Source organism: Ciconia boyciana, chromosome 1 (assembly GCF_034638445.1).
Source record: "Ciconia boyciana chromosome 1, ASM3463844v1, whole genome shotgun sequence".
Taxonomy (NCBI): domain Eukaryota; kingdom Metazoa; phylum Chordata; class Aves; order Ciconiiformes; family Ciconiidae; genus Ciconia; species Ciconia boyciana.
This window is the reverse complement of record NC_132934.1, coordinates 135,639,072-135,659,461: the sequence shown is the minus strand read 5'-3', so window position 1 is coordinate 135,659,461 and position 20,390 is coordinate 135,639,072. Positions and strand designations below refer to the sequence as shown.

The 20,390-nt window shown below is 38.5% G+C and overlaps 1 protein-coding gene across 9 annotated transcripts in view; it reads right to left on the bottom strand.

The window, feature by feature from the left end:
• Window positions 1–20,058, bottom strand: part of AP1S2 (adaptor related protein complex 1 subunit sigma 2) — a 33,320-nt gene extending 13,262 nt beyond the window's left edge. For 5 of the 9 annotated variants that reach the window (XM_072849361.1, XM_072849356.1, XM_072849358.1 and 2 more), the window contains exons 1-5: window positions 19,899–20,057; window positions 18,289–18,467; window positions 10,735–10,843; window positions 9,605–9,742; window positions 451–545 (exon numbers count right to left, since the gene is read on the bottom strand). In XM_072849361.1, the coding sequence (XP_072705462.1) occupies window positions 501–545; window positions 9,605–9,742; window positions 10,735–10,843; window positions 18,289–18,467 (471 nt within the window). In that variant the 5' untranslated portion in view covers window positions 19,899–20,057 and the 3' untranslated portion in view covers window positions 451–500. Of the gene's footprint in view, window positions 1–450; window positions 546–1,277; window positions 1,351–9,604; window positions 9,743–10,734; window positions 10,844–18,288; window positions 18,468–19,898 lie in introns of those variants that run through there. The other 4 variants (XM_072849373.1, XM_072849366.1, XM_072849379.1 and 1 more) reach the window with 3 other exon arrangements.
• Between the last annotated feature and the right edge of the window lie 332 nt (window positions 20,059–20,390).

Genomic DNA, 20,390 nt, shown 5'->3' with positions numbered 1-20,390 from the left:
TGTCATGCAGCATCCGGCACTTGATAGACAGTCAATTTCAGCAGCACCCAGTCTTTTTAGGGCCCATTTTCTTTGCACAGCAGATGTAAACAGCTCATTTTCCAGTAAATACACATTTACATGGGTTGATTGTAAGTAAACAAAGCCAAACATCTGTTTAGTTATTAGTTTTGGTATCCATTTCTCTAACTTGCATTATCCCACTTAATTATCAACACCAAAGAAAGCTAGTAGAAGTCAGACACTTCAAGTTGATGCGGTTAGTACAAAAAAGGAAAATAAAAGGGAACACTCAAAGCACTCTTCAAAGACCATCATGCAAGTGTTGCAGAAAGTTAAGCCCGTCACCCATTTTCTGTTTACCCTTGCAAGGACTTAATTACACGTGCAGCAGTCTTTGCATAGCACCCATTTAATCCATGCCACCAAAATGGTAAACTTGGTAGTTACCAATCATTTAGATGGGGGTCAAAAGGGCTAATGCCTTAGATTGCTCTTAATCATAAGATATCCTCAGACAAACCTCCCCAGTCTTCATTCTGGCTCTACAAACACAAAATCAAGGAGCAGTGAAAATGTAATACCAACTACTTAATTAAAAAAAAAAACAACAAAAACAACAACACACACAAACCAAAAAAACCAACACCCACCCAATTATTTACAGCTTATTTCCATTTAAAACAAAAATTAGAAAATATTCTAAACTATATATAAAAGTAAATTCAGTTATTTCACTCAAATGCGTTTCAGATATTGTTATTCTTTAAGTTAATACGATTTCGTTAGGTCCTACTAAAAGTCCACTGTTAAGAAAGCAAACAACAGAAATGCATCAGTAAAAAACATCTGTTCAAAGACTGCAAGTAGATGCATTAAAAAACCTCTTAAGTCTATTTTTCATTTCTTAACAAGATAAAGGATATTAGTACCTTAAAAGAATAAGTTCTAGAGAGTTGTTTAGAAAGCTTCACCTGTGCTTGATGAAATATTAATTCAAAGATTTTTTTTTTTTAAGAGAACTTAAGATCAGTTGTTCATTATTATAACAGATTGAGAGTGTAATAGAATAGGATGCTACCAAATTTACATATATTCAATTCAGTGACTAAGTTTCACACAGTATTATTACTAACATTGATATCAAAGTAAGATTTTTTCCATGAAGGGAAATAAGTTTCATTCCACTTATCTATCTACCATCCCTGAAATAATTTAAACAATTTAATCCAAGAGCTATGTAATCATATTTACTATTAAGTCATCGTTACTTAGCTGTATGTGATAAGCCAGTCATTTTCATGTAGTAATGCTTGGTGAAAAAATTTGAACATTTTCACTTTAATCCATCTGTTAATCAAACATATTTAGATTTCTCAAAGAACTGTGAACAATAGGTCTTCTCAGACTTTTTTTGCCATTTTAAAATCAATTTTTCAGCGCAAGATTTAAAATTTATACACTTTTAATGCATCTTGATATCCATCACCAGAACTACTACTGTTGCTACTGTTACAGCCTGGCAACAAAAAACATAGCTTCTCCCTTAAAAATAACAAATAAAAGCTCCAAAACACATACCAGCAATGTGCCTGACATCTGTACACCACACAGATAAGACCACAAAGAAATGAGAATCTAAAAACCGAACACAACAGGATGCCTCCTGGGGGCATTCATATTCTTTTCACCTACTGTTCTGTGGCGCTCTAAAACCATCTTCACAGGTAACGAGAATTTTAGGAAAGGGTAGTAGCACTGCAACATGACACATCATCTCAGACACCAGAGTAAAAATGGAATTTTCTCCTCACAATCTCAAGGTTCAAACGTTAACATTGCTCTTTTCAGCATTCTGCCAGATTCAGGGAACATGTTCTATTAAAATGCAGATTAATGTGCTTATTCAGAAAGAGCATCTAATTTTGAAGATAAGATACTCCTTACTGTCAAGCAGTCTTCTGCAATTGTTCATTGAATTCACTATGCTTATTGACCAAAAGCACGCGACTAAGCCCCTGAAAACAGCTATGGCATATGCAGCAGTGCTAAAATGTTCATCATATCATCCTGACGCATCCAGAAGACAGCAACAGAAGAATATCTCTGGAGAAAAATTTATCAGTTCAGTGTACAGATAATAAATATATCCTTAAAAGAATTATAATCTATGAGGAGTTTGGTGTACTGTTAATATACCCTCAACAGTTCTACAAGAATTGCTTGTACCAATGAATGATCAACTTCATAGGTAGTTTTGCAAAGTGGATGTTGTTGACCAGTATTGGAATTCACATCAGGGAGAGTACTGAATAGTTATCAAACAGCAAGGACTTCACTTATACTAATTTGTCTTACTTACAATTGGAACTCCCTAATGTTTCAATTTGCAAAGCTGACTGAATGCATACTCAATACTTATATGGAAGACTCCTTCCTCACAACTTGTTGAGTCTTAAGAACTTCTAATCAGCATTTTGATTTCTTTAATAGAATAAGATTACTCATACACACTAAAAAAAAACAGTCAGGAAAAAAGGAGAATATTATGGAGACAGATTTACTAAAATGATATTTTAAAGGTCTGAACAAAAGCTGCTCAGGTGAAAAGCAGACTTCTTTCTATCATTTTCAATTCATAAAGCCAAAGATACATTAAGATTTGAAAACATGTTTCTTGAGAGACAACCGGATTTCTAAAGCATTTAGAAATCACAGCCTGCAAATCTATGGCAAGTTCTAAGCATCATGACACATGCAGAAAAGCAAGAAAATTCACAAAGAACATTAAGATACTGAACTGCATTTTTTCAAAAAGAATCAAAAGACTCACGTACAGACTAGTAAAATATTTAAGTTACCAGAAAAAAAAAAAAGGCAGTCTGAGAATGGGAAGGGGGTGAAGTATGATACATTAACTTCCTGGATACTCAATGACACATTTTCAGGAAGACATTTAAATCTCAAAAGGTTAACTTCCCCTCCCCCCATTCCTACTTGGGAGAAAAACAGAGATGCAGGTTCTGCTATTAGTTTTCTGGACCAATTCCTATTGCCTTAAAGAGTATGATTTGGTAAATATTTGCAGGGAAGCCTACTCCACAGTACAAGGAGGACAGCTCAAAAATATCTGTTAAAAACATGGAAACACCTTTGCTATCAAGGTTTACAGACCTGTCCTGATACTATTAAATTTACAACTAGTTGTCTTTAGAGGTTTGTTCCAAAGAGAAGCAATGCTCCTATGATCCCTGAGTACATGTATTCTTACAGTTCATTCCATCTAAATTCCAGCTGTGGAATTTATAATATATGTGGAATTTATAATATATTTATAAATATAATATAAATTATATTTATAATATAATATTATTTCTTTATAACAAATGTGGAATTTATAATATATTATAAAAATTGTATTAGGTATTTATGAAGCTATGATGACTTATTAAAAAACTGTTGGCAGGTTTTATCAGTGATTTTATAAACTCAATAGTCTATAATACAGTCAGTGACAAGCAAGATAGCAAAAAAAAATATATATATAGTCAGAAATGCAGTTCTGTAAAGATTTTAAGTCACTTTTTACTTGAACAGAATGCTACAAAGAGCGAAGTAATTAACACAAAATGTACACAAAGAATAGATGATAGCATGACAAGGCTTGGACCTTAAACTGACACATTTGAAAATACCACACTTGCACAGTTCCACACAATCAAACACTTCATAACTTTAGTATCTTCTTGCTCTCCATCCTGCGAACACTGAATTTAAGAAGCAGTGTTGTTTTTATGACAAGAATAACCCATATCATAACTGAACAACAAATAAACAAATTTTTCCTAAGAAAAGATGCAAATCAATTATTCCAAAGTGAAGCATATTATATGTACAATGTTACAGAGCACCACTGTAGTCAAGCATGTATACAAGGCCTAGTTCATTCAAAAAACAGTAACTATCTGTTCAATTGATGTGGGAAAATGAACACAAAAGCAATTGACCTCTTCACTTAGGCCCAATGTGCTTTATCTTGGTTTTGAGTAATATGTTTTGTGACAAACTATGTCAGTCTTTAAGAACAAGCAATTCAACTTTTTGTTCCCAAGACTGGGGGGAAAAAAACCTACCTCTCTCTCGAAGTATCTAACAAAAAGCCATTTCCACACGCATGCATTTCCTCACCTACTACTTAAAAAGGACCTACAGTTTGAACAGCACAATTCAGAAAACATGCAATACCTCAAAAAGAAAGTAATTACGTTGAATGCACATTCCCAAATTGGACTTATTCTGCTTATGTATAGACCTGACCTATCACATAAAACCAGAAATAGTTTCATTCCAGGTTCTTAAATAATGTCTAGAACCAACACCATAAACAACCTCACTTTATTTTTGACCAATGTATCAGAGTCAATACCTTCAATATAAATGGACAGGGACACTTCATACTTAAGCCAAGAGATCAAACAATCTAACTGCATTATAACCTCTTTCCTGCTACATATCCAACATCCATCAGGGACTGAAGTCTGAAAAGCATTTTACAAAAATTGTCAGCTACCAAAACACTACCACAACTTACTGTATCTTCTACAAGTTGGGAGGGATTCCAAATCCACAAAGATCATAGCCATTTCCTAATCCTTAAATAATGAACTAACAACATATCCCTTTCTCATTCATGGTAACTCTCATAGCTCCCCATACTTATCTTCTAAAATGTAATTACAGATCACAGAATCATAGAATCGTTTAGGTTGGAAAAGACCTTTAAGATCAAGTCCAACCACTAACCCAACACCGCCAAGTCCACCACTAAACCAAGTCCTTAAGCACCACATCTACACATCTTTTAAATACCTCCAGGGATGGTGACTGGGCAGCTTGTTCCAATGCTTGACAACCCTTTCAGTGAAGAAATTTTTTCTAATATCCAACCCAAACCTCTCCTGGCACGACTTGAGGCTGTTTCCTCTCATCCTATCACTTGTTACTTGGGAGAAGAGACCAACACCCACCTCGCTACAGCCTCCTTTTAGGGAGTTGTAGAGAGCGATAAGGTCTCCCCTCAGCCTCCTTTTCTCCAGGCTAAACCACCCCAGTTCCCTCAGCCGCTCCTCACAAGACTTGCTCTCTAGACCCTTCACCAACTTCATTGCCCTTCTTTGGACACACTCCAGCACCTCATCATTATCTGTGCCTAAAATCAAGCACATAGATGTCTTATGAATGGCAGTCTTAAACTGACCAACCAGGCTGGCTACCTGAAACCGAGCCAGAAGTTATACATGAAGAACAGACAGCAACCAAGGCAGTCAGATCTCCATTATAATAAAGATTTCATTATTCATTCCTGTTTCACACTGAGAGGAATACAGGTATAGCCGAGGCAAATAATGTCACTGCCAACTTAGGAAGGCAGTCTATTTCAGTAGTCTATATTTAAGATCTAACATTAAGTGAAGACTGAATTAATTGCATTAATTATGGTAAGTTTCTCAGGAGACTAGTAAGAAACAGGTGCTTACACAGGCTGTTTCCTAAACCAGATAAAAACCCTTATACTCCCACTCACTCCAGGCTTAAGTATCAGGGATTTTCTTTTGTCATTGCTAATGCTAACATTCCTTTATTTTGTCATATTTCAAGGACAACCTAATACCATCTTTCCACTATTATGCATACCTTCAGACCTACAGTTTCCAATTAGCACACTACAAGAAGAAAATTTTCATGGCATATGCAGGAAATGCACCAAGTTTTCATTTCCAAAGATGCTCATTCTAAAACTAAAAGCTTAAATCTACATAGCAACCCTATGCATCTAGTGCAAGTCAGCTGACATTAACAATTTAAGTACCCTTCTGGATATAGGATGAGGTGAGGGCTTGAAATAGCAAAGGAAATAAGGTTAATTGATAGTGTATCTATTATTCTTCATGTGGAAGGACTAGTCAATATTACCTGAGGCCAACCTGCAAGAGCCTAAGAAAAAACATTCACATAGCTTTTAGATTTTTTGATCATTACTAAAATAGTGATGGAAACAAACAAGTGTTATTTGTCGATAGATCCACTGGCCTTTTTATTGAGATACCTCTTAAAAAATATATAATTTTTTTTTTTTAAGTATTTTAGATGTTCTGCAATCAACTGCTAAAAGAATACATACAGACCCTACAAAAGAGTAGTGGTGGACAAAATGGGGATAATTTCCAAAATACTTTTTGAAAAATTATGTACGATGAATAACAAAAAGAATTTTCACTCAAAGCCAATGTTTAGGAACTTTCTTCTACTTCAAATGAAGATGAGCGAGTCTGTATGGATTTGCTTTTAAATATATAAATAACTGCCTGTTTTAGATATTAGAGTTATTAAATCCTTGGTGGTTTTAGTGCTTTAGCACAGTAAATGACCATGAGCTTCCAAGCACCATACTGAATTACTTGGACCATCAAATAAAAACCACAGCAATTAGATTTTTAGGTGACAAAAATCAGATCCTCTCTTTTGCATAGAACATATTTTGTTGCTAGTTTCATGCATTAAAAAAATTTAAGTATCATGAAATCATGCACAGGATTATCTTTTAGCTGTTCCACACTGCACACATCTAACTCATGCAACAACATACTGCATCTGCCAATTTTCTTCTCTCAGTATAACTGAGTTGTTCAAACAAGCAAAAAAACACCTTTTCAGAAATGCATGCCTTTGTAATCACTAGTTAAGTATTTAAAATTTCTATAGCAAACAAGATATAAAACTATCAAACAAGACACTTGACAGCATTCTTTTGAACAGAAGTATTTCTAGCAATTGATTTACAAGGAAGCATGGAAGCACTGGAATAATTAGTTTTTACTACCATTCATATGGATAACACAGCCAGTACTGATGACTGACTATTGGCAAGTTACCGGATGGTAATAAGAGCGGGGGGTGGGTGGGGGGTGGTGGTGGTGGTGTAGGGTGGGTAAGGAACAAATATTTGCACTGAGCACATTATTGAAGAGCTAACAAGAAAGTGAAGGTTAAAAAGGCTTACAAAGTTAGTATGTTTCAGTCACATAAACTCTTAGCAGTTAGTAAGGGTACTGCAAAGCACCAAGAACTTAATGGCAAACTGAAGAAGGTGCTCAGAAACAGAAGTACATCCTGGAAAACTGCCACAGCAAATACGAGTAGGCAAGGCTATTAATAACTAATTCACTACTCAGCAATTTATGCCTCTGCATATTTTCTTTTAACATGATGCAAATAGCCACTTAATGTATTTGTAATAATTTTCCTTTGTGTAAGTATTCTGTACAGCTTTTAATCTTTAAGGTGCTTCATACATTAATATATGTAGTGTTACTAATTAATAATGTTGTGTATTCAACACTGATTAATAATTTTTAAATTAGGCAATATCAGTATTCAGGGCCAAATAAAAGTCCTTTTGTTGCACATAATTAGAATCTGACATGGTCAAAACCAAACACACAACAACCCTGCTAGAAATTGTTTGCATTCGGAATCAAACCACATTTCATTCCAGTAGCTTTGAAGTATTCTGGGAAGCAGAAATTAACTGAGAGTACCAAAAAGTCTCCAGTTGTGACAAACTATTATTTTAACAACCCTCTTCATCAAACTCGTCATGCACACAGCAGCAGCTGATACAAAAACAAACCTCTGCAGAAAGAGTCCAACTTTATTGGAAGCTCAATTTAAATACAAACTCAGACTTTTACGGGTTTTATAAACTAGAAATCAGATATAAGGAGTAGTTTTATACTTGATCAACAGTCAATATAATATAACTAAGAATGAAAAACAAAAATCAAACATAAGACTATAGTGGTGCTGTGATACTGTTACATTCCAATTTAATCAGCAAAGATTTAATAAACCTTGACAGAACAGAAAATCTCAAAGATGGGGAAAGGAAGGGTAATCAGAGTAAAGCTATCTGGAATGGAATAGAGGGCAATGGAAAAGTCTCCCACTGAAAAAGTGATACATCCTTTTGTGTAAAATTTTTAACTTGAAATTGTATTAAGTGTAAAAAGAGAATGCTAATTGTTTGGATAGAAAAATCAGTAATTCATTCCTCGAGGTAAAACACTTTAGAAGAGCCCTAAGAAAATGGTGAAAATAAAATTCAAAACCAGTTACAGTGAGAAAAAAATACAGTAATTCTATTTTATGTATAATTAGCAGGAGACAGACTAGAATAGATAATCTGTTATGTCTGTTTTCATATAAAGAAAAGCAAAAAATTTTAAGAGAATAAACAGCTTACTTTTCCCCCCTCTTTGTAAACTGCAATAGGACTTCTGGTTAAGATAATTTCTTCTAAGAGTAAAGAAGGGCTCAACAAAAACTGCATCAGAACACAAGCAGTAAGTGCATATATTTCCTTCCTAGAAAAACAGGGTAGCAAATCTGCATGTAATGGCTGACCTTCTTCATGACACCAACTAGCTGTTGACAGACAAGAACTTTAATGTGCTGTGGATTTGCCTGTATTCTGAAAGGATTACAAACACAACCACAAGAGTAAAAACATTATGTGTTTCCCCATCCTATTAATACCACCTTCAACAAAAAAGACTACCAAGTGGGACACAGAATGCTTATACGAGAATTAAGCAATTAACTCACAGGACAAAATAACAAATTGAAGGTTCACGAGGGGAAAAAATAGAGGCTCTTACATTTCTATAGAATCTTAGCAGTGAACCTCCATACTTTTAAAAAATGAAGGTTCATCATCCCCATTAAACTGATGATTCCCCAGCATACCAGAATTTTGTGACTTCCATTTAGACATTCAAGAACCTTAACACTGACCTCAAGACTACAGCAATTCAGTGTAAAAAACAAAACAAAACCCACAAAAAAACCCAGCACAGGATGGAGAAACATGGGGACATTATACTAAGTTTTTCTATACCATTGAACCCCTTCCCATCAAATGTTTTCCAAAGAAAAATGGTAGAGATGCAAACTGTCTGTCTTCAAAGTTAGTAATGAACAACAAAAGCATTCAAAGTGAAAAAACAAATCTTCTTATACTTCATTCTGTGTGTTTTTACAGCACTACTATTACTGCTTTGTCAACTTAAAAGACAGAAATGTTCCAGAGCAAGCAACCTATAGCAGAAAGGCAGGTCTTTATAATAAGAACTATACCTGAATGAGTCTCAAAGAAGAGAGTCTAGCTTCTGGATTTCAGCAATGAAACAGTAAAGAAGTGAACATGCATCAGGTATGACAAAAAACTAATGGTTGATTAATAAAAAGAAGAAATGAAAGACACATGAACAAAACTAAGTTAAAGCAGCATGAACTATAATTATCTAGGCATACACATAAAACAGCCACTTGCATTTCTAGCAAAACGCAAAATCACATTACAACACACACGCCAACCAAAATGAAGAGAACAGATATCATCATATTGCACAATTAGGACAACTAACTAGAAACTACATGCTAAGCATGCTAAAAAGCACCTCCTACAAGCTTAGAGAAACAGGAGCTTTTTTGAGTCACAGCCTACTATGCTGATACTTTGGCCAGAGAAGTTGAATTTGCTTACCTCCTGTAAAAGATCTGCCTGTTCAATGGCTTTGAGAACATTTTTCTTGGAAGTCTCCTGAACTTCCCCTCCTAAAAGGAACTCATCCAGAATGAAATACGCTTTTTCAAAATTGAAGATGATATCAAGTTCACATACCTAAAAAGAACATCAAGCATTATTGCAAAAAAACAAACAAACAAAAAAACCCCACAAAAAAACCCAAAAAACAACCATCTATTTAGGTATATTCTCCAACAAAACTTAACTGGTTCACAGCTTCACCAAACTTCATCAAATCCAGATGTTAGCCTCAGGCTATAACCTTTCAAGAAATGGAGCAACAACAACAAAAAAATCAGTCCTTTGAGAAAAAAAAATTTAAAAAATCTTTTTTTGCTTGAGTTAAAAAGTTATAGCAACCTCTTTGAAAGACATTTTCATTGTTAAAAAGGGTTCAATTCACAACCATCATTATGACATGGCTTTTCATGAGGCAAGAGAACATCACTATAAAAGTTGTCTTCTTTCCTGCAGTATCCAAAGGCAGATCATGCAATCTTACAGAAAAATGTGAAAACACAATCTCCAATTTCTCATTCATCCCATCCATCTCCTAGTCAGAAGGACTAGGAAGGCAGAAGGATGAGCAGCAGTTTTTCTAAAAGTGCTAATGTACATTACTACAGTTGTTTGTGTTTGCTATCTGGGTAAGCAGATGTCTGTCTTTTCTTTCCTTACTGCTCCTGCTAGTTCACAATCAACTGCCTCCTTTGGAAGCAGATGCAGGAAGCGCTCACACACTAGAGCAGTGCCAAGGAGAAGGAAAGCTGGGCGCCTAGACAGAACACTAAGGATAAGATTTTATCTGACCTCAAGTGAGACTACTACAAAATGAAATAAATACAGGCAGTTAACTCCAGATTATTAATTTGGGAGAAGAACTGTTATTAATTTAATTTTGTATTTTAACAGTTCTGTAGGCAACCATCAGTTTAGTTTGGCCAAGCAAGCAACATTAAATGTGTCAGATGCACCTTTTCAACAGCTAGTTGATTACGTTTTTTAGAAGTGCTGTGGGCATAAAACAAAATGACATAACATAAAGAGACTGTGAATCCATAAAAATTAAAAAGAAATTACTAACTCACACTGCCAAAATACTTGTCAAGAAGTTCTACATAGCGATGAATTATTTCCAGAGTTATTAGTTCATTGTCCTGATCTTCAATAGCACAGCAGAAATAGAGGCTTGCGTATCTGTAACAACAAAATAAACCTGATGTTAGCATAAGAACACAGGCAAAATGAATGCACTTGAGATGTATTATGTTCTCAGTAGTCCTTCATATTCAAGTTTAGCATACTGTTACTCTAAACCAACAGCCATGCAAGTTCTACCAAAGAATGGCTGAAAGACCAGCACACAATGCATGTACGAAAGGCATCTGCCTCCTTGAGTCAAGCAAGACTTCAGTCTTTACCATCCTTTAGCTGACGGAATTAAATTAGCCTAAGAGGTGGCTGGAATAGGAAATGTATTTGTTTTGGCCTCCTGGCAGACTTCTGAGGCAAGATATTTTCTCTACTATCTGTAACATCCAAACACTGGTATACTAATCAATAGATTCAATCTTAAATTTTTATCACACAAGCTACACACAGAGATATTAAAAACTATAGAAAATGCCTTGGGAAAGATAAATTGAACTAGCAATTAGGATTTGGTCTTCATAGAGAATTTAAGAAATGCCAAAAAAACTCCAAAACTAAGACTAATGTTATATAACCCACTTGCTAGTAAGTCAACAACTCAATCACTACTAACTGTCCTGGTACCAGACTAACGAGAGGCGATCAGCTACTTTCTAGCAATCCACTTCCACCATGGAAGACAGGGAATTCTTTACTTGAGATATAATCTTTAATTCCACTTTAACAAAAAGACCATCCAATTCTACTGTGCTCTACCATACGCTTGTTCAAGTCATGTTTAAAAAAGCTGCTGCAAAAACAAAACAGGAATGAAAGCTGAAAAACCCATTTAGCCTTTTCTTAAGTGCCAAAACCATATGCCGTACAGACACACACGGCACAAATGAGATTTCAAGTAACACCTGTTGTAACTGATAATTTACATGAACCAGAAACAGCTTTTGTTTGCCTGTTTAGAGACGACAACTGGCCACATTAAGCACTCTGAGTAGCCAGCCCTATTGAAAAAGGAGTCATTCAGATGCGAATGCCAAGTTTAATATGCATTTTGTTTCCCATACAAAGAAGCACATACACCTTTTAAACGTTACGCATATTTTATCAGCTAGGACGTTGTAAGCCCCCAAAGAAACTGTCAGGGGTTTTGGCTAGAAGTCCAGCAAAAAAATATTGCATTTTGTAGTATGTTCAAATTTGTCTCCCAGCCACTCACCTAGCATCATTTATGACCTAAAAGTCTCCCTACTCTGCTCTGAGTCAAATTGCTATGGCTTTATCATGAACAACTAATCAGAATAATTTATTCAAAAGCTGTAAACTATTATAAAAAAAGTACCACCTACAACTTCTTTCCATCCTACCACAAAACACAATTGGGGGGAAGAGAGGAAGACACCTCCATTGAAGCACTTAACACTTTAATTCCCTTGCTCTTTCATCTCTTCACCATGGTGACTTGTCAGCTCATCAGAAGTCATATCTGAGCACAGTTCTTTTGATTTTCAATCAATCTATGTAAGGCATCTTTTAGACAAAGCTATTTTTAAAAGTACGGGAAAGTGATCCTATAAAGAAAAAACATGTTTTCAAACCTACTGAGGAATCTGTAAATCAAACTCAATGTTATCATATTTCATTGTAGAAAAAAAAAAAGAGCTTTGGCACACTAGTTGACATTTACACTAATTACCAGCACTCAGGCCAAATCCATCTAAACAAAGCTTTCTTCATATTCAGATGACCAGCACTGATTATGATGTAGTTAAACTGTTCCCTTACAGTGCTTAAACAAAAGTTGAATCACATATCAGCAGACCTTATCAAATCAAATCTGACTCATATATTTGAAATTTATCCACATGGGACAGTCCTTTTGGGCTTCCCTATTACTTAAGAGTCTCTTTTGATGCACAGAATTATTTTATGCAAATAACCGCAAAAAAGGGCGGGGGGGTGGGGGGGGAAGAGAGAGACTACCTAACATAAAATACTTTCCCAGAAAAGTGGTCTGCTCTCAGTGCTCTCATTTAAAAGAAAACGTAACATACTTCTGAAAGACTTTATTTGGCAGCTAGTGAGCAGACTACACATTCAAGCTCTGCCAACTGCAGTTTTGGAGAAAGAATACCGAGAAACAAAAACTACTCACTGGGCAACACAAAATGGAGGCCTGGGTATCTATCATTATATGCAGAGAATATTTTTCAAATTATTTTTTAAGTAGCAACTGTGACTAATGGATCAAGTCCTCAACAAAAGAAAACATGCAGATTCAATAAGCCTACAATGTCAAATAGTGGAAGAGTATAAACAAGTCGGCCATCATTGCAAAGGGCATGAGCATACTACAAAGGTATACCTTTCTTCAGACCCAAATTCTCAAAGGCAATAGTTTATTGTAATTTTTTTTCTCTGCAGGCCAGGGCTTAAAAAAAGTGTCCCCATATAGTCTACAGCAGATAAACTAGAGGTTTTGCTAAGTGTAGAAGATGACATGGAGAGTGTCCATACAAAGACAAGTAGATCACTGTACTTGGGCTGAAAAAGACTTCTGCTCTGAAAAAGCGCTGTTTCTTCCTAATGAGCCTGACAGAAACCTGTCTTTCACATGCACTCAATGAAAAGGCAAATCCTGATAGTAAAGTATGCCACATCACACAAAAGCAAATGTAGTGCAGTCTGTTAAAAAAATTCTGCCCTTTTTATTCCTATTGCCATTGTGGCAGGTTTTTTTCTCTGTCGGTATTATTAACAGAATCTTCAGACCCAGGTCACTTGCTTACACTCATTTAGGGAAATATTTTATGATAAACATCCTCCACTTGTCAGAAAGGGGACCAAAAACAGTTTGGAAAAAATCACTTTAAAATTTAATATGGAATAAAAGAATGAAAAGGAAACACAGGAGGTATAAATACTTACACAAATTCCTGCCTTCAGATAGATTACCTCAGGGGGTTTTTTGTGATAAGAAAAATTCATGAACCTCCCCCTCAATAGTTGCTATAGTTCAGTAGTAGGAAGCCTCACAATTGGAAGGCAATGCTTCAACAGAGTTCTCCGCTACTACTCTGCTCACACAGTAACTCTGCTGGGAGATCAGGTCACTGTGGGCAGAGCATAACTTGCAAATCCTACCAGTTCAGTGGTGCTCTCCTACTAGATGAGACGACCTGCTTTAAGTCATCCCTGGAAGTTTGTCACCAGGTAAAGCTGCAAGCAAGCCATAAGTCTGTCAGCATCTAAGTCGCTTTGCATATAGATCCTAATTGCAGAAATTTAAAGCTTACAGAGTTTGGCAGGAGCAGAGCTGAACTACAAATTACAACCAAGCTGCCTTTAAGAGGCAGAAAGGTGCTTAGGGGAGCCCAAGAATCTGTGGTTTGGTGATAGTTGACCCAGTGAAAACTGGGACCACTAAAAAGTTGTGCTTGGCAAAAGATTTTTTTCTCCTCCAAAAAAAAGGTACACATTTCTTTAATAAAACAAGAAGTTCTGAGACTCTAGGACAGGCAGATCAGTCACTATTCAGTCAACAGAAATCAACAATAACACTACTAAAGTTAAGCATTTCTTTTACAGTTTCTCATTTCAGCAAGGCTATACCCCCCAGTAGTTTTAGAAATGAGCAAAAGCTTGGTACTGGTAATCCGCTAAGAAAAAGCTGCTGCTTCTTGATGCTGAGGTGTTCCTAGTGCCACATGAACTAGAATCCTGTACAAAAAGGACATGATCAAGTTAAAATAATCAAACCCAAGTACCTAATTCACTATAATCACTGCTTTCAGTCAGTTTTACAGAGCCACCTAATCAACACCATAGTAACGTTTTTAACAGATATAACTGGCAGCTGAGATGTACGTAAAGAAAGATAGGCATCCTGTCAACTGCTGGACACATACCACTAGCCACATGACTGAACCTTAGGTTCACAATACTTTGAGCCAAGAGGCACGCTCCTTGCAGAATGGGCTCTTTTGTTGTTTCTTTCAGTGGGGGGAAAGTAAAAAGAAAGTTTTAAAGATTTACAGAAAAATAAGTTGTAATGTAACCTATGATTATGGTTATTTTACCTTAAAAGACAACTGCCACAACATTAAGGGCAGCACAAGCTATGACAGTTTTATAACTTTATACTGCAAATACAGTTCCAAACTGACACATAAAAGCAAAGCCACAATCCTTAATCAAATTACCAATCAACAACAGCCAAGTCCCATAATCTCAGTTAACCAAATGCTAACAAAGTAAAATTTACATAAAGTCAGTTATTCTGCAATTTCTGCAATATACTGCAATATACTACATGATGAAAATAACTCATACTGCCAGAAGCTGAAATAGTGAACAGCTGATATCTTCAAAGAAAAAAAAAAATCACATTCTAAGTTCCTTTTTTTAGTAAAATTAGAAATTTTAGCATTTAACACATTTCTTTGTCACAAGGGGAAAGCTGCATGAACTTCAACCCTATAAGCTCCAATACCACTACAGCTAGTTTTTAAAATGACAAAACGTGAAGAGTGATCATTGTGTTTGCTAAGTTTCTAATCAGCCGTCTGCAGATCTCCCTCTCTATTTTCATAAAGTGCAATTGTTGTTGGCTTCCCGTATTTGATTTTTCCCCCCAGCAAGTCACTTCAAATTTCTATTTGTCTCTTGAAGTTAGAAGCTCACACCCTTTTTCAATTCTCTGGTGTCTACCAGCCTGAAAAACTCTCTTCCAAACCAGCTACAGAACACATACATCCCATTTCACGAACCATGTCAAAAGCAGGGCACCTTTCCGTCTGTGTTTTGTAGTGCTAAAGAAAAAAGTTAAGAAGGCAACAACCAACCCTATTTCACAACCATTATAAACGTTACATGTATGAAACCAAGGAAGATAAGTTAGTCACACACATTCAGATGGATTTTAAAATACGTAGTTCTGTTTTCTTGAAGTTCCATTTGGAAAGCATCCTATAAGGATGAAATGCTACAGATCTAAGGAGGCTAATCAAAAAAGTCCAGCTTTCTTGATAAATATTTAAGAATCAGAAGGCAGCAAAAACTACTGGCTTGACAATTTTGCATTTGAGTTCATTCTGTTCTTGCAAAAAGGTACATCAGTGAGACCCTTGAGTATACTTCTAATACTGCCAACCATTCTTTCAGTCACAATATCTAGGTCAATTCTCTCCTACATGTTGACAGTAAATACAATCTAAAAACAAGAACAGCACATCAATTTCAGCAATTTAAGACTCATAATAGCAATATGCACATGCAACATGTACAATAGTACTATGCACATACTTTTATAGCTTACACTGAAAAACATTTGCACCAGGAGGTTCAGATCCTTCCCAGTAAGAGATCAGAGAAGAACAGATCTTAAAGATGCTCAAGAGCCTTTTGTCTGTGAGCAATTGGAAGGACCTTTTGCAATTTCTCAAACCACACAAAGTTCCTGCACGTGTGTTTCTCTTTTAGCCACCCACCTTTCAGAAAGTATTAGACTTTGACTATTACGGTTGTCTTATTGGCATTATCTACTTCCGAGCTATAACAGATCTCCCTTTCCAAATAAGTCATACTAGTTGGTACTCATCAACTTTAATTACAGTGTGATGATTGGAAGAAGACTGTCCCACAAGCCTAAAAGCTGTTAATGTTATCAGATACAGGAATTTAAACTATCACCTCTTATACCCAGTCCTTCTAGTGATGTTTTAGCATAATGAAACTTGCCAAAAAAAGCAAAAGTAAAGCAAGATTTGAGATGTTTATTAGCTTGATACAAGCTAATCTTAAGCAAGATTTCATAGGCCAACTGTGCCAGATTGGTTTGCAGACAGTGAAATAAACTACTGCAGTCAGCTGTGCACACCAGCAGTCTAGCAGATGGACTGCAGCCTACATCCAGCCCAAAATGGTCTAGATACATCTCCCAGCAAATTTCTTCATTCTCCTTGACCACAGGACCCACAGCACACTACTGAGATGCATGAACACAACTTTCAGCAACTCAAACAGTCATACCCACATTTCCACCAGTTCCCTAGACACACAAAAGGACACAACAAGTAGTTGTTACCAGCAATAAACAGGAAGGGAAAGCAGCTGTGTGGAATCAACTAACCACCAGAATAGCTACTGCTGTTCAAGACTGGGCAAGGAAGGGAACAGACTGGCCTACTCATGCCTAATTTTTCTGATCTGGTTCCATAAAAGCCCAGCTGAAAGAGCACTTGCAGGCATTATTGCTTAAGAGAGCGCACAAAGCATTTGAGCAAGCTTGCCTACAGGTATGTACAAGAATTTTTGTGAGGAAATAGAGAGGCAGAAGAAAAAAATGTGTATGCTTCCTTTAAGGACAGCCTTACACATTGTTCTTCTTTCCTCCCCCTTATGTTAAAGGACTACATGCATTAGGTAGACTGGTAACATTCATGTGCCTGATGGTACATGCACCAATGTATATATGAAACCAGGACTTAAAACATCTAAACTTTTTTTATTCTACCCGTTTGGTACACTGGAAAAGAGTTACAAACTCTTCATTTCAGCTCCAGTTCTCTCTGTCCTCCCTACAGAGAGGATACAACAATATTTATCACAGGGCACGGGTAAATAATAAAAATTATTTACCATCTCAAAAATAAAGTAAGAATGCATAAACCTTCTTAAGTTTATAAGTTTAAACCTAACTAGAGAAGGGAGATAACTCAAGGTTTCGTAGCACCAGCTTTAGCTGGAAGAGACGCAGCCTACCAAATCAGGATGAGGATTACCATTATTTGTGGAGAAAATTATTTTCACACCTCTATGTTGTAATACATTCTAAAGATCAGCATGAAGCTAAAAAATGCTTGCCAAATACTCCTAGAAAAGTTAGGGAACAACTGAGAAATAAAACTACTGCAAAGAAAATTATACAGTACTTTCCACCAAAAGAAAGCTAGCCATGATTTCTTCAATTAGGAGAAATCGCCTTTTTGTATTCATAGTAAAAAATAATTTAAAAAAACCAACAAAAAACCAAACTAGGTACTGTGAAAGAATGATTCCCTTATTTCTATGAGCCTTTAAAAACAGGTTACATTTTCAGGTGATTTATGAAGTCACTGCCCAAGATAAATGTTTATAAAATTTAGTTTTTCTTTATCACCTATTAGATCTTACATGCGTCATATTTGTATGCATTGATGTACTATGTGAATCTAAACAGAGAACTAAGAACCACCACTCCTTATGAAAGTGGAAGAAAACCTCATTTCTTTTCTTCAGCACACTTCTAAACGCATGAGTGATTTTCCACACATGAATGATTCCTACTTGGTTATCAAATTAGATTCAAGGGAAAAGTCAGTCTTTTCCATAACCAGCAGAGGGAAGGAAAAAAAACAACAACAAAAAAAGAAAAAATTCAACCTTCATTATTTTCTTGATACTTATTATGCTGTTTGTGATCTATGGCAATTACGAGGTTAGTGAGACAGAACAACCTTTTGTAGACAATCTTCAGGTCTCTCCATTCCAGGAAGCTGCACATTTTCGGTTTGCGGGCTAATACTGTTTGAACAAGTTCCCTTGTGATTTTCTTCTTTTCTTTGTCAGATAATGGGACATACCACTTCTGGAGTCTCAGTTTCCCCTGGCGACTGAAAAGCAACATAAACTGCATCTGTTGAATTAGAAGGAGGGGGAAAAAAGGATTAATCTCAGTATCTTAGTTCTAAAAAGATTTCTGTGAGGAAAACCAAACAGGAAGCAAGACAGCCATCCAAAACCCTAACTACATTATGTATTTCTATAGCAGTGGCAGATGTTACACAAGATGTGTAAGTACCAATAATACAAAGGATTCCGCTGAACAAGGTCAGTCAAAGCAAAGATAGTAGAAAGGATACACAAGTCTCAGAATCGGGTGTCAGAACCACCAGGTAGCGAGTGAATACACCCAAATTTCAGAGAAACCATGTTTTTCTGGTATGGTTGCATTTACTACCGAAAACGACATAAAAAAAACAGCACAGCCGCCTCCTCAAATACCCAAACTCCTTTTCAATTCACTGGATTAGAGCCTTACAGCAGGAGCAATTTGCACTTAAGATCTTTCTGAAAAGCCTCAGAATACTTTAAAAGGCATTAAATCTCCCAATGGAGAGTCCTACGGCATAGAAAAGCCTAGTCTTTTCTCACATTACACAAAAGGAGTAGAGATTAAGCGCTTTCCCTGCGGTCCCATGTTCCAGGTCTCGCTTCCTCTAAAGGAGTGATGTTGCAATTATATTTTAAGAGGAACTTGTCGGCTGTGTTTTCCAGCAGCTGTAACATTAAAGGAACTGGCTTTTCTTTTTTTCCTTTTTGCTCAAAGTTGTATTGGGCTGAGGAAGTTTCCCAGGCAATATAACAGACGTGAAATGCGATAAGAAAGCCCAGCCTAGTCCCGGGTGACAAGTCCGACCAGCGCCAGCACAGACAAGAGGCGGCGGCGGCAGCAGCGGCTCCGAAGCCCGGCGGTGCCGGGGCGCTCCCTCCGTGGGGGCAGCCCTCCGAGACCGCACCCGCCCTCCCCTCCGGCCGGCACCGCCGCCACAACACCCCCTTGCGCTCCCGCTGCCTTCAGGCGACCCTCCCGGCTCCCCGCCGTCCCCGAGCGGCCGCCGCGGCTCCTCCCCACGCCAGAGCGGTCGCGGGCGACCCGAGACGCGCTGCCGGCCGCGCGGAAGAGGGGCGGCCGCAGAGGTGCGGACCCGCCCCGACCCGTGAAGAAGGCAGCGCCCGCTCCCCTCCGCCGGGCGAGGGGCAACCACCGCCCGTCCCAGCCCGGGGTGCGGAGCGGGGGGAAGCGCTGCCCGCCGGGGCTGCGCCCCGCTCGCCACAGCGTGTCTGTATGTTGGGGGGGGGGGGGGGAACAAGAGAGAGCCGCCGGCCGTCCCCTCCCTCGGCCGCTAACGGCCGCTAACGGCCGCTCCCCGGGGCGGCCTGGAGAGCAGGGAGTCCCGCAATCCGGGGCAGGGAGAACACCCCCGCGTCCCGCCGCACCCCAGCGCAGGCTCCACGTCCCGGCGCGGTGAGGCAGGCGAGCCCGACTCCACGCGGCTGTGCTCACCGTGCCCCGGGGAGGGAGGAGGAGGAGGAGGACACGGCACCGCTACCCCAGCTACTGCTGCTGCTGCTGCTGCCGCGGCGGCTGCCGAGCGGGACTGAGGGGAGGGGAGATGCCGCCGGCTCGAGCCCGGCGCCAGCGCGCGCGCGCCTTCAACAGCCACCCCCCCCCCCCCCGGCTCGGGCAGGTCGGGGCGGGGCCGGGCTCGCGGACGCCGCTCCCGGGCGGGGGGCGGGGAGAAAGGGGGCGGGGCCCGGAGGCGCCGCCGTTTCCCCCCCCCTTCCTCTCCGAACAAAACTTTATTAGCTCGCCGGCTCACGGCGGGGGGGGTGGCGGTGGGGGCGCGAGATGAGCGCATGCGCAGCGCAGCGAGGAAGGGGGGGGCCTGAGGGAGCTCGTCGCCGCCCAATCGGGGAGCTCAGCGCCGCGGCGGGCGGGAGGAGCGAGGCACGGTATTGACCAATGACAGGGAGGAAAAGGCGGCGGGGGAGGAGC